Consider the following 13,999-nt stretch of genomic DNA (forward strand, 5'->3'; position numbering starts at 1 on the left):
CTGAAAGATTAATGCTGGGTGAATCTTCTATTCTGAATTAATAGAAACAATTAACATATTCTTGATGAGTGTTTGGATGATGAATATTATAAAGCTGAATTTGAAACTACCTAATTGGAAGGAATTACTCAAATATTTGATTGATGGATTAATTCTTCTCGCAGAAGCTTCTCCACGTTATGCGAATTTGTTTGCATGATCTTCTCGCATCGTCTCTGAGTTGGAGCTGAATCAAAAAAAAAAAAAAAAAAAAAATTCAACCTGTCCATCCACTGAAAAAAGAGTATGTGGGTCCATTTGTATATCCAATTATATGCAAATGTGTGATTGTTTGGTGAAAGATTCCTTCCAAGTTCTTTGTGGACTATGTGGTCTTTGTCAATGGATAAAAGTACCACCTATACTTCTTTGTATGTTCTCCTAGAAAGATCCATTTTCTACTGGACAACGGTAAAGGTGGGATCTCTATAATATTGTAACTGTAAACACTCTTAAATGATTGTTATGGTAAAGAATAGTATGTTATTAAAGAATGTCATGGTAATTACGTAAAAAGAACACCAGAGAGAAGAGAGAGCCGCAGCTATAAGATGACGACCAGCAACAAAAGTAAATAACCGAAGGGGGGCGGGGGAGAAGAGAAGGATCCACATAAATCTCTCTCTCTCTCTCTCTCTCTCTCTCTCTCTCTCTCTCTCAGGCGAATAAAGTTTCTTCTCAGTCTCCAATCAATCATCTCTTTCCGTAAATTGCAAAGAAACCCATCTCCAATTTCCTTCCTTCTTACCCTATAAAGCCAAGCTAGGGTTTCCCTATACCTCCTCCTCCCTCCCTCCTAGGGTTTATTGGGTCCATCCTCGAATCACCTGATCCTTCACTCCTGCCCCCGTCCCGTTCAATTAAGTTCGTATTTTGGTGGTACTCGATCGATGATCCCTCAGCATCCGACTCCAGGGTCGGGATCGAGCTCTAGCTCCGCGCTCCACTACTTGAATTCCCCCTTCGGGGACACCACCTTGACCAAGGTCTTCGTCGGGGGATTGGCATGGGAGACGCAGAGCGAGTCGCTGAGGCGCCACTTTGAGCCGTTCGGCGATATCCTTGAGGCCGTTGTGATAGCCGACAAGAGCACCGGGAGATCCAAGGGCTATGGTTTTGTGAGTAGTTTTATGGGTTACTTCATGTTATTTTGTCATCAAGATTCGGTTTTGCAATTGGAGATCATTAAAAATAAAAAGATTCCATCTTTATGAGTGTTTTGGATGATGTTTTGTATGGAGGCTCCAGGTTACGTTCCGGGATCCAGAATCGGCAAGGAGGGCTTGCGTGAATCCTAGCCCGTTCATTGATGGTAGACGAGCTAATTGCAATTTGGCTTCTGTAGGGCGTCCACGGCCAGCTGTACCTTTAGGTAGGTTGGAATGTTTAATTCGGAATGTGATTTTTTTTTTTTTGGGTTATGTTCTCATGTCATTATTGGTCTTCTTATAAATGTTTTGCTGCTATATTGTGTTCTATACTTCTATCTAAATGTTATTATTATATTTGATGTTCTTGTTACATCTGTGCCATCGTTAATGTTCTTGCAAATGTTTTTGCTGCTTTTGATTCATCATCAAAGTTAATTCTATGAGCTTTCTATTATAATAGGAAAAAAAATATTGTCATTAGTCTTTTGGGCGATGTATGAACTTTGTTGCCAAATATCCTCGTAATGAGTTAATGATGTAAATTCAGTCTTCTTTCATATTTAAGTGGGTAAAAAGTTTGTTATCTTATCAATTTTCTGTTACCTTTATCTATTATAATACTCATAATTGTTCATTATGTTGTGCTATTTATTTGGTGATCTATAGCTGTTCTCTTGCACTTCATTTAATTGAAGAAATATGCTGACATTTACACATTTAATTCCGAAAAAAGTTTTGCATTTTGTATGAATATTACGAGGAACTTTTTCTTTCTTCGCCTTTTGTATCTGTTAGGATTATCTTCTTTGGGCTTTATTTGATTAATAAAGATGCTAATTTGTTAGGTTGATTTAGATTGGCTTAACTTTTCTGGCTGGACTAACCAACTCGAGGATTTGGATTACTCTAGGTGTGGGGTGTCCTTCTGGTGGCTTTATTATCATTGTACTTGTGGGAGTTGTCCACAAGTCAATTTAACTAATTTACACTAGGCATTCAATTTAAATTTAATTGGGAGATCTGTTTCCTTAACGGAACTTCCCATTTGATTCCTATTTCCTTGGTAATTGAGTAAGCTTTGTTTTCCCAATATAGTATTCAAAGGAGTCTATTCAGTGGACCCCCAAACCAGACCCAAAGTATGGAATAAATTTGATTGAAGATTTAGCAAACATTTTAACTTTGGAGAAGAACAAATATGAATTTATTAGATTTGTCACCTGCAATTTATCCCTATCAACTCTTTCCATGGCAAAAGTTTCAAAGCATGCTCTAGCCTTTTAGGAATTTCACCGAAGGAATGGGATATCTGTGTATGGTTCTGATAGATATCTATTTTAAACATTCACTATAGGGACTGCTCTATTTACGGTTTGAATGCGTCAGTCAGGGTTTGTAGAACTTGAAAGTTGAAACACAATATCAATAAAAGAGCTCTACAGAAAGGGTCTAAGTTGGGATGTTTATGTATTCTTACCCTCATTTCTGAATTGTTTCCAACATTTGATCCTATAACCTCTTGGATGCAATGGTAAGCCCCTTACCTCTTAAACAAACTATGCCTATCTACAGATTCGTGCAAATGGAACAACTTCTCGGTTCCATCTTTTCTTTGAGATACCATCATACTTTGCAGAAGGTTACATTCCTATTTCAAAGACCCTAATAGATTCATACTCCTGGGGCAAGGATCCCCGATATTTTTTAATATTCAAGAGAAATAAATATCTTCATTCTCAGGCGAGATTGGTACTTTGTTGTTCTACATATTATTGACTTTAGAGCACTTGTTTTTGGGGTTTTCCTGCTGTTTCTCAAGCATTAATACAATTGAATCATTTAAGACATGCCCTCTGCTTTCCATGTGCCTTGGTCTATATCTCAAGCAAATAATGTTATGTAATTTTTTTTTCTTTTCTGTGATAAGCACACCTAAGGCCGGCAGTCCCTTACTTTGGAAGTGTGGGAGTTACACGAGGTGCTTATGTTGGAAGCTCTGCTTATCAACAAGCATCTCCATACAACTATCAACAATCCTTTTCATATCCACCGCATGGGTAAGTTAATCTGTTGACTCCTTGTCCAAATGTCATATGCCCAGAATTTGAACTTGCAAAATTTGGATCTTGAAGATGCAGTCAGCTACTCTTCCTATTAAGAGTACAGCAACAAAAAGAAAAAAAAAGAAACATGACATTTATTGTTGACCATTAATACTAAGCAGTCAAATTTTATTCATTTTTTAGATTGTTGATGAGCTAAGACATTGGTATAACTGTATAAGTTTTAGAGCTAGACTGAGGGATTTGTGCAATGAAATGACCTAGGAAGCACAAATACATTATGGTCTTGTCCTATCGTATTGGATACATACTTGTCAAATCATTCATGCATATGTTTCAGATATTTCCTTAGGCCATCCAATATTTTGAAAATAAAATTAAAAAATTGGATACTCTCAGATACTTCTTGAATAGTTCAAAAAATAAGGGGATCTCTTATTAGGTCAGGAATTTTGTAGTAATAAAGTTGATCCTAGATGTTTTCCTATTAGGCATCATCTGCATATTTCAAAGAGACCTAATTAGGATTTCATGCAACAACGAGCTCTTAGATTATATATAAATTATTCTTCTTTGCCATTCATATCAGTAACATAATTTATCAAATGATTAGCGTAGTTGACAAATAAGTTAATGCGCTTAGATTATACAAAATCACATGTTTAAGAAGAATTAAAATTATATATAATACGAGCATTTACGAGTATATATTTTTATTTGTGGAGGTTTATATATGTATAGAAACAATATATATGTATGTGTGTACTGCATGTGTACATTTATATATGTATATGTGTGTGTGTTCCTTTTTTTCTACACACATTAGTCTTTGCATATCATATCCTTATTTTTTAACATATCCATATATTATGTTTATGGGTAATGACATTATTGTTGTGAAAACTTAGCGAAAATTGCTGTTTTAGGGCTGCACTTCACACTGTTTAATTTTACTGAAGAATTTTCTCCTGTGAATAAGCAAGATGTGATGGTGAAAGTTTTCAACGGGTCAATTGCTTCCTCATGCAGGTGTACAGCATATGGACCTGAATACATATATCAACAGGTTAGGAACTATTGTTTACTGTAAAGACTTCTTTTATAAACCAACTTGCAGATATCCTTTAATAGTTGTTTTTAGTTTTGTAGAATGTGTACAATCCTTACACAGGACAACAATATGTTCAAGTATATGGTCTACCTGGAACATTAAATACCGCTGTTCTCCCATATGGGGAGTTTACCCATTCTCTTCCTGGTGGTCATGGCTATACACCAGCTCCGGCTCATGCCTTGCCTGGTCATTATCTTTTGCAATTATCTGGTCCAAATGTCAATGCAGTAACAACCACAGCCATACCTGCTATTCAGCCTGCATATCCTGCAGGCAAGCTTCTAATTTGAAAGTATTAACATTGTGGAACTTTAGCTTGTATGTTCGCTATTGCATGGAATGATTACATACTATGTCTTTCCATGATATTCTCTATATTTAAAATTCAAATTTTAGTCCATATGCAGTGGGAGATGCATGAAGAGTAATGTGATATTCCATGGTAGCTTCAATAATTGCGATCATAAGCTAAGCAATCAGTTGTCCTTGCTTAAAATTTCCTCATCATAATTTTTGCTTGGTTGCTCAATGCTGACATTCCATGCGTGATTAAAACATTTGGTCGTGTTGTAGTTGTACCACATATCGGATCACTGTCAAATCGTCTTTCTCCCTATAGTCTGCTAGCTTTTTAGACTGTTTGTTTTTCCTAAGCTCATCTTTCAAAAAAAAAGTTTCTCAATGCACTGGATCCAATAAGGAGCTCTCGAATTACTAGTTTTAGAGATCTTCAGCAAGGATGGTCGTGCCATGTGTTGACCATCGGCTGTGCTGCAAGGAAGGAGAGGAAAAGAGGAGGAAGCCTACTCACCTTCATCCTTCGCCGCTCGCCATCAATCTTGTCGTTGACCTCGTCATCGTTGCTTGCTGCCGACCTCATTGTCACCAATCATTTGCGTTCCCAAGCTCGCCAACGAAGGCGCTACTCGCACCTGACTCAATCCACCCGACCATTTCTTCCTCAAGCTAGGGCACCCGATCCAGGTGTGAGCAGTGCCTTCATGGTTGAGCTCAGGCACGCGAATGGTGGGCAGCAAGCAGTGAGCGGTGATGGCAAACTTGACAACAAGGTCGGTAGTAAATGACAAAGCGCGAAGACGAGCAGCAACGGCGATGGCCAGTGGATGTTGCTAGGAGGGGTGCTGCAATGGTGATGACGACGACGAACAGATCGCTGCTAGGAGGGGTGTCGGGTGGCACCCCTTTTGCCACGTGCTGGTACACTACCGACACGGTAAGTATTGAAGGACACGCCCCGTGCTGGTTGGCACGACCATCGTTGATCTTCAGTGTTATTGAAAAAAATATTTCCAATCATAGTTGAAGCATGCTTTCCATTCAACAACTTTATCAATTTACCAAATGAAGATATGAGTGCATGTTTGATGCATCGAGGAGCCATAAAAGGTAAATCTACAGTGGTCTAACTTTATAGTTATTATTAGATGATTTCAACAGCTAGAAGTCATGTAAACAACCTCTACAAAAATAAGAGGTAAGTTGTTTTGTCCTTCCAAAACCACAAATTGGTGGGGTCCTCTTTTGGACACCATTTTCTTAGATGGTCACAAGTTGATACTAAGTAAGAAGTTTAATGTTAAGGTATTAAGGAAACCAAGTTTGGTATATGTTGTAGTTTTACAGGTCCTTTTGTGGTAGTCTAGTGGATTCCATATCTTTTTTCTACGGTTTGGAGTATTGATTGATACATATTGGTATTGGCCCTTATCGATATGAAATTGGGGTCGAAACAAATTTCCCTGTTGATTTTGTCTTGTATTATTCAAGTATTGGTCATTACCACCCTATACTTATTGGTCTTATCGGCCTTAAATATAATTTTGATTTTTTTTTCTTTTATGTAGACTATATGCAGAAGACATCATAAGTTGCATCTAACCTAAACTCGGTACATCAATTATTGATCTCTTGATGTCTTGATATTTTGAGCGCCATATTTTCCGTTTCCTTCTTATTTTCTCTATTCCCTTTTGTTTTGCTCTTTTTTCCTTCCTTCACTCCATCCTTGTTTAGTTTTTCTTTTAACACCCTTATGCTCATCTTTGTTGTAAGGGTGGTTGTTAGACTCATCTACAGGAGACTTTCTTCCATCTATTGCAAAAGTGGTGATGATGATAAAGTGATAGACACATGTATTTACTGAATGCATCTGAAATTTGATATTGTTCTTAGTATTTTCATTCTTTATATTATATTGTTACTATCTTATGTGAATACCCTAAATTTTATTTTTACTGTTTTCCTCAACTTTAAGATTTTCTATATTTTATATCATTTTTTAGAATTGATTAAAAAATAGTTCAAAACCAAACTCCAATATAGTGTTCGATACTGCGATATATATCGTTCTCTCTGACGATCGAAACGATACCGATATGATATTCAAAACCTAGTTTTATCTATTAGTAGTACAAATTCTACTTTTTTCTTCTTTTTTAGAATTGAAGTAATTAAAAAATAGTTCAAAACCGAACCCCGATATAGCGGCCGATATTGCGATATATGTCATTCTCTCTGACGATCTAAACAATACTGATATGATATTTAGAACCTAGTTTTATCTATTAGTAGTACACGTTCTATTTTTTCCTTCTCCTTTGCTCACTCCTTTCTTAGCATTTTCACTTTTCACATTATGTTGTTACTATCTATCTTATATGAGTAATCTAAATATTCTTTTTATTATTTTCCTCAACTTGTAAGATTTTTCTATGTTTTATTTTATATTTAAAATTTAAGAAATGAAAAAATAGTTCAAAATTGAAATGCTTGATTTAAAGGTCGATACTGTCGATATGTATTGTTCTCCTTGATGACCGATACCGATATTGATACTTTAAACCAATGTATTGAAGGGCGGTCGCAAGTGACAGGTTGTCACGCCATTGCCTAGGTAGAAGGCAATCTAATATTAAAATAATTATAGTAGTCCATCGACGGGAAAAAGTGGGAGAGAATGAGAGAGAGGAGAAAGATCATACCGTCTTCCAATGTTGTTTGCTTACCGAAGCGATCCACAGTTGTCTGCTGCCATCCACAATCATTTGAGAGAGGATGATTGAGAGAGGAGAGAGGGAAGATCGATGTTGACTGGTCGCTGCTCGCTAATGCCTTTGTTGCTGCCGGCGTGGAAGGGAAAGAATGATTGATAAAGAGAGGGGTTTAGGATCTAGTTACAGGATTGCGCGCGAGAGAGAAGAGCGACAGAGGAGAGTGAGGAAGATTTTTTTTATATATACAACGGCTTGTTAGGATAACTTATCAAACCCGATCCGGCCCACTTTATTGATTTGACCCGCTTCATTTAGTCAGCCAGTTGAACTTCTAGACCACCAAAACGAGCCGCTCGGCCCGCCTAGTGCTTTCCAGTGCCTAGGCGACCTACCAAGCTGTCCACCTGCCTATTGCCAACATCATTCCGCTTAGCACAGCGCCTGATGCGCCGCTGCGACATGGTGGCCGCCAAATCTGCCATTCTATACACTACTTAGAACCTAATTTTATCTACTAGCAATACAACTCATTTTTTCTTTTCCTTCTCTCACTTCTTTCTTCCCTTTCTCCTCTCATTCCTGCTCCTCCATCCTATAGTTCATAATCAATTTCAGCTGCTTACTACATTGGTAGATTAACTGCAGATCTACTCAACCTAGTATCCGCTGTTTGTAGCCTCTGAATTAGAGGTTACCTTGGCATTAATGCAATCAGACATCCTCTGTCATGGAACTTCAGGTTTCTCTTTGAATCACCTTGTTGTCATGCTATTGCTGCAGTCGCAATACTGTAAAAACATACAATATACATCAGCACTGTTTTGGTGAAAATCTTGACTTCCTTACATGACCTGCTAGCATTGCTAATACTGGAAGTAAATTCCCTTGGACAATCTTGATGCATTGTGGATCCCACGCAATTATTATATTATGGCTTGCACGTAATAAATTAATGTGATTATAACTATTATTTCTGTGAAAAAGCATGTACATTTGAATAACTTATTGGTTTGTAAATATAATTAGGCATAGGAAAAAAGTGATAGTTGAGCTCCAAAAATAGTTTGACGATTTTTTCTTTGCGTTTAATGTTCTTGCTCTTTGCTGGGCAAACCCCATGCTTCCCCAACCTTGTCCGCTGGACTCTCAGATTGTTAAAGAAGGGATGCTTGGGACCCGGCCAGGCTCGGACCAACAAGCATCATCTTGTATCGACACAAACCTCGGATAGGTTGGAGGTTGACATAGAACACTTGGCTAGCAACTGCAGGGAGTGGAAATCTGCGCTCTTTGCTAAATTCTTAGGCAAGCTAGTTCCTATTGAGATTCTGCAGTCAATTCTTTCTAGATGGAAGGAGAGAAAACCACTCAGATAAGGCAGTAGCTTCCTCAACTCTCAAATATGTATGTTGATAGTAGAAAGGCCTATAATATGGTGTAAGGAAAGAATGTAGAGTTTAGGTTTACCAATAAATGGAATAGTAGTGCTTTTACTTTGAAATCAAGTCCTCTTCACGTCCGGGCACTCAAAGATTCTCTTTCACTACTGGAATCCTCTGGACAGCAGCAATAACCAACGAAAAAAGTAGAGATTGAAGAAGGAGAGAGGTTTAGAGAGGAAGTAGAAGAGATTAGAGAAAAATCTTAAGACAGAGTAGGAGAAAGGGAGAGAAAGAGAGAGAGAGAGAGAGAGAGAAGAAGAAGAAGAACACAAGGGAGAAAGTGAGAGATCTCAAAATAATTTTGTTCCAACTTATCCTTGTTTCTCATGCAATAACTCTTAGATAGGTTAACAACTTTGATTCTAGCTGATTTTAAAAGAAACTTATTTCCTAATAGGACTCTAATTAATCATCTTACCTAAATTGACTAACCCAATTTAAGTAATAAATTAATGTGGACATCCCCTACATATAAGCTTACTATAACTATCAATTGAGATTCTAATAGGATCCTAATTGATTAAACCTTACCTAAATTGACTAACCCAATTTAGGTAATAATTCAATACGGACATTCCCCACATATAGGCTATCATATCGATCAATTGACTAATTTAATTGATTATCTGAATTAAAATAAACAATTAGACCAAAATTGGACTTAAGCAATTTTATTTTGGTCAAATTGAAGATGATGCCCACATTATATGGGTATGTTTTTGTGGGCTACCTTAGGAGTATTGGAAGTTGGAGATACTAACTAGCATTGCTGCTTTGCTTAGTAAACCACTTAGGGTGGACGAACCCATGATCACCTGCTCGAGATGCCAGGTATGCCAGAATGTATGCTGATATTGACGTGGCTAAACTTTTTCAACTTGCATTATCAGTTGGAGCGGGTAATCGGTGTGTGAATGTGAAATTCGAGTATCAAGGCTTGCATGAGTTCTTTTACTCCTATGGGAGGATTGGCCAAGATGTTATTGAATGCACGTTGACTCTTGACACTCTTTGCCAGTGAGTGTGCCACCAACTGAGGCTAATGAGGTTGTGATGTAAGAGTGGGAGGAGTTTTCTTTTAGGAGAGATTGTGGCTATGGACATCGAGATGGCTCTCACCTCTGAGCCAGCCATTGGGGGCGAGGATGGTAGGGAGATGCCCTTTAATGTGGGTGTCTCCTCGACTAAGATGGTGCCTTATCCTATGAAGGCCGAGATGGAGCGGGATCCCATGAGAGCCTTACTAAGAAAGTAATAATCTAGAGGTTACAAATTGATCCCAAAATTAAAATTTTTGTTTGAAAGATCATGTGGGCCCATCTCCCAACTTGGCCCTAGTTGCACTCAATAGCTTTGGCCAATGATGGGGTTTGTGCTAGCTGCCCTAATATGCTGGTCCCTCACATCATTTTGAGATGCCCACGAGCCTATGCTTCATGGGAATTGATTGAGAGGAACATGGGTAAGGGTGTAACGAATCGAGCTTGAGCGATCTAGGCCAAGCTCAGCTTGGCTCAAAAGCATTTTTCTCTTGGAGCTTGAGCTTGAGAAGATCTGGATAAGGCTAACTCGACTCGGCTCATCTTAAGCTTGAGAATTGTTCTACCTATCTCAAGCCCCAAGAGGAAGTGATAGACCAGTTGGAGCAATATCAATGGGAGAAGGGGCATAGGAGGAGGCTAAGCAAGTTGGTGTAGTGCAGGAAGAGAACTGATTTGATTACAAAGAAATCAATCTTTAGAACCAGAAATCTAGAACCCAAAGAAAAATTTCTTAAAATGCCTAAAGTAGGTAACAGAGTATGGAATCTTGCCATGCTATCAACAAAATTTCTCTACAAAAATGATTAGAAGTCAGCACCAAAAAGATAATTTGAATCTCCTTTCGTTCTGCCTACCTTCACTATCTTTGAGCCAAATAACAAATTTAAACAGAATGTTACAAATAGCCAACTCCAAGCAATGTTACATCAAAGATTTAAGGGAGAAATCGAGTAGGGAAGATCAAATCCTAGTGCGAACTAGAGCCTGTAACTTGGTGGCATAGATCCCGAGGAAGACGACGACGATGCCGCCAAAGAGAAAGCTATAGGAGGAGGTTGTGCGGCAACAGAAGAAGAAGAGGCATAGGAGGAGGCCAAGCAGGTTGATGTCGTGCGAGAAGAGAATCAACTTCGATCTCAGAGGTGGATGTGAAGATTTCGGCGACGATAGTGGTGAGGTTGGTTGGAAACCTAGGGCGTCGTGGAGGCATGGCCGGTGGATTTGTGCAGACGCTGACGAGGAAGTAGAAGATGAGATGGATTTGGCATTTAAGTGAGATAGGTTTTGGCATAATGAGGTTTAGGATATATATATATATATATGCTACTATGATCAAGCCCTTATTGAGTTGAGCTCATGAGCCTACGAGTTATTTCGACAGCCGTAAACATGGGTATCATCCTGGTGCATGCGGAACACTGGTGTGAGGAATAAACAAGGAATGCGGGTATTATTCCTAGTACCTGATGTGTTTTGCCTTTTTTTGAGGTAATGCATCTTTACCTTTCCTATATATATATATAATTGGGTACAAGCTTCATCCTCTTGAATCATGGGCTTTGCTATGGAGCTTTTGGGCATTGTTCACACTAAACAGATGCATAAATGACATTTTATTTAGTATTTTATCTGGTACGTGAAAGTTGAAATACTATCAGTTAGAAAAGGACCCATTTTTTTTTTATCAATGACAATGAAAACCAGATATAGTGTTGTTACATCAATTATATACCAATTTTATCAAAATACATATTATTTATACATACATATTTATGTTTATGTAAACTTATAGTATGCATCGGGATAATTTATTATTGAAACTTTTTCAATATTTGTTTTTCTTTGGTTGATTGGTTCTTCCATTCTTCGAAATGGCCTCTCGACTTCCAGGTCAACCACAGTTATATGTACCCTCCAATTTACCCTTCACACAGGGCATTGAATGACTGCAGTTTGAAAGGAGCATCTGGAGTGATATTTTGAGGTAAAATTAATTCGAAACGAAGTTTCTTTCAACTCCACTTGAATTGACTTGTAATGCCTTTCTCCTTGCAGCAGGTACCCTGTAGATTGCAGCAGGACGAAGGACAGCAGTACTGCTATCTAAGCAGCATGGTTCTTGCCTTGCGAGTTGTCATCTTTCGCATTCTAAGGTTAGTTCTTTTGATGCACCTCCAAAATCTTGTGTTGTTAAATGCTTTCTTTGATTGCAATAATCATAGAGTAAATCATACAAAGTTACAGTAAGTTCAATTCACTACCACTAAAAGTATTCGAGTTTAATGGGCTTACATTCGAAATTATGAACAACTGAGAACTCCTAGGGGCCATTTGGCTTCATGTATTTAAAGTTTTTGCATTTAAAGTTTTAAACATCTACACAAATAAAGTGTAATATAAAATCTAGTTTTTAGTTTATGGATTAGTGAAATATCATTTCCAATGGTTAAGATCAACTGATACGCAGCATCTTAACACCTACTTTAATCAACTGGAGGTTAAACACATTCTCTTCATTTTTAATGGGAAGAAAAAAAGGAAGATATAAGATTTTTGTTTTATTAATTTTCTCATTGAACACTATAAATGCTGTATTTTGAAACACATGAAACCATGGCCTCCTTAGACTTTCATGGTTTGCATATGACTTGATGATAGTGCAGTTATTTTTGTCAACATCGTAGAACTATTATTCTTATAGAAAGAAGATGTTGATTGGCCATAGGATGGTGGCATGTGAATTTGACAATCCTCAACATAACAGAATAGAAGTCGGTAAAATGAAATTTTGTTTGGTTCCCTCATTTTCCCTTCAGTCACATGAGTTCATGATAGATCTATAGTTTGGAGTAGTAAACAAAGGGAAGGAAGTCAGGAAGTTTGATGTCTAGCTGGCAACTGTAACATTCTTAATCCTTTTATAGAGCCGTTTCTCTTTGTCATGTTTTAGAGTTTACTTCATTATCAATAGAAAAATCTGGCAGTCTTTATTAGCTATCATATAATTGTCTCAAACTTTGGGAGGTAGATGATATTTTTCTTATGTAGTAAAAGAGCTATAGGAACACATTCTACTACATTAGGCAATCTGAGATACTACATGGTTTGTTTCTAGGACTTCTCCATAGGGTTGGAGGTTGTTGAAGGCAAATTGGCTTTACCTAGAGAAATTTATTGAGAATGTTGTGCAATTTAGGTTAACAAGGAGTGATCCAGGGAGCACTTTTGAGTCATTTTACCACTCTAAATCCTTTTTATTCACAAGTCGACTGTCAGCTTACGTTCCTTTTTTCATTGTCTCCAGATTGACTGGTTACTGGTTTAATCTTATGCCATGGAGTTACAGAATCTTTTACGTTCATGCACTTTAGAATTCTTATCACATTGCTCAGCGTTTCTTGCAGAGTAGAGCATATATTGCCAGATGCTAGTTCTTCTTTTGCTCTGATATCTCAAGATATAGTAGCTCATATTCAACTTTTTCCATTGGTGGATATCATAGTGCTTTGCAGTTTCTCCATTTAAAAAGAGCGTATCATGATACATATGAGTTTCATTGTTGGGAATGCTGCACCAAATTGGGGTTAATGATTTAACTAGTGTTCTCAAAATTTTGCAGGTTATTGGTTAACTATTGTCACCGGAGGTGCAGGAGTGAAGTGTCAAAGTAGCTCCAATGTGCCAGAGTCAATGTCAAGTCACCGGAGTCAATGTCTAGTCGCTCCGCCGGATGGAGCTAAAAGCATAAGAGCTGAAAATGGTTTTGCTCTTCTGCTGGCAAGTGTGTAAGTTCGTCGTCCAATCTGATGCCAGATGGGTCTGATGGATGCTGGAATTGTATTCCGGCAACCTGTACAGGAAGATAGTTCAAAATTGTAGGATAAAGATTAATTCGTTTAGAATCCAGGAGGCAAATCTGGATTTGTCTTTAGTGTTTTCAGGTGCTGCTTATGTAATTATTTTTTTTTATTTTTAAAAAAAAACTGGTCTTCCTCTGCTACAATTTCAAATAAGTTTTCTTTGGAGCAATCCAAGGAGACAGGTTTGACATCAAAGATAAACACCGCCTGCCTCTACTCTTTTCTAGTACTGCTAAATTATACCAGCAAATCAAATCTATGAAGAGCTTTTAT

At 37.7% G+C, this 13,999-nt stretch overlaps 1 protein-coding gene across 5 annotated transcripts; it reads left to right on the top strand.

The window, feature by feature from the left end:
* Nucleotides 1-530: 530 nt before the first annotated feature.
* Nucleotides 531-13,942, top strand: LOC140794527 (uncharacterized). 5 transcript variants are annotated; one of them, XM_073146630.1, is made up of 8 exons: nucleotides 531-1,157; nucleotides 1,288-1,411; nucleotides 3,118-3,247; nucleotides 4,283-4,319; nucleotides 4,403-4,640; nucleotides 11,757-11,850; nucleotides 11,925-12,019; nucleotides 13,486-13,942. In XM_073146630.1, exons 1-6 carry the CDS (start codon nucleotides 930-932, stop codon nucleotides 11,810-11,812), a joined length of 813 nt encoding a protein of 270 aa, XP_073002731.1. In that variant the 5' UTR covers nucleotides 531-929; the 3' UTR covers nucleotides 11,813-11,850; nucleotides 11,925-12,019; nucleotides 13,486-13,942. The 5 variants fall into 5 exon arrangements, with proteins under 5 accessions (XP_073002731.1, XP_073002729.1, XP_073002732.1 ...); XM_073146628.1 differs by having other exon boundaries at nucleotides 535-1,157; nucleotides 11,922-12,019; XM_073146633.1 differs by having other exon boundaries at nucleotides 616-1,157; nucleotides 1,281-1,411; nucleotides 11,922-12,019.
* The last annotated feature ends 57 nt before the right edge of the window (nucleotides 13,943-13,999 follow it).

The sequence above is a fragment of the Typha latifolia genome, chromosome 8 (genome assembly GCF_019914945.1).
Source record: "Typha latifolia isolate L0001 chromosome 8, TyphaL0001v2, whole genome shotgun sequence".
Lineage (NCBI taxonomy): Eukaryota > Viridiplantae > Streptophyta > Magnoliopsida > Poales > Typhaceae > Typha > Typha latifolia.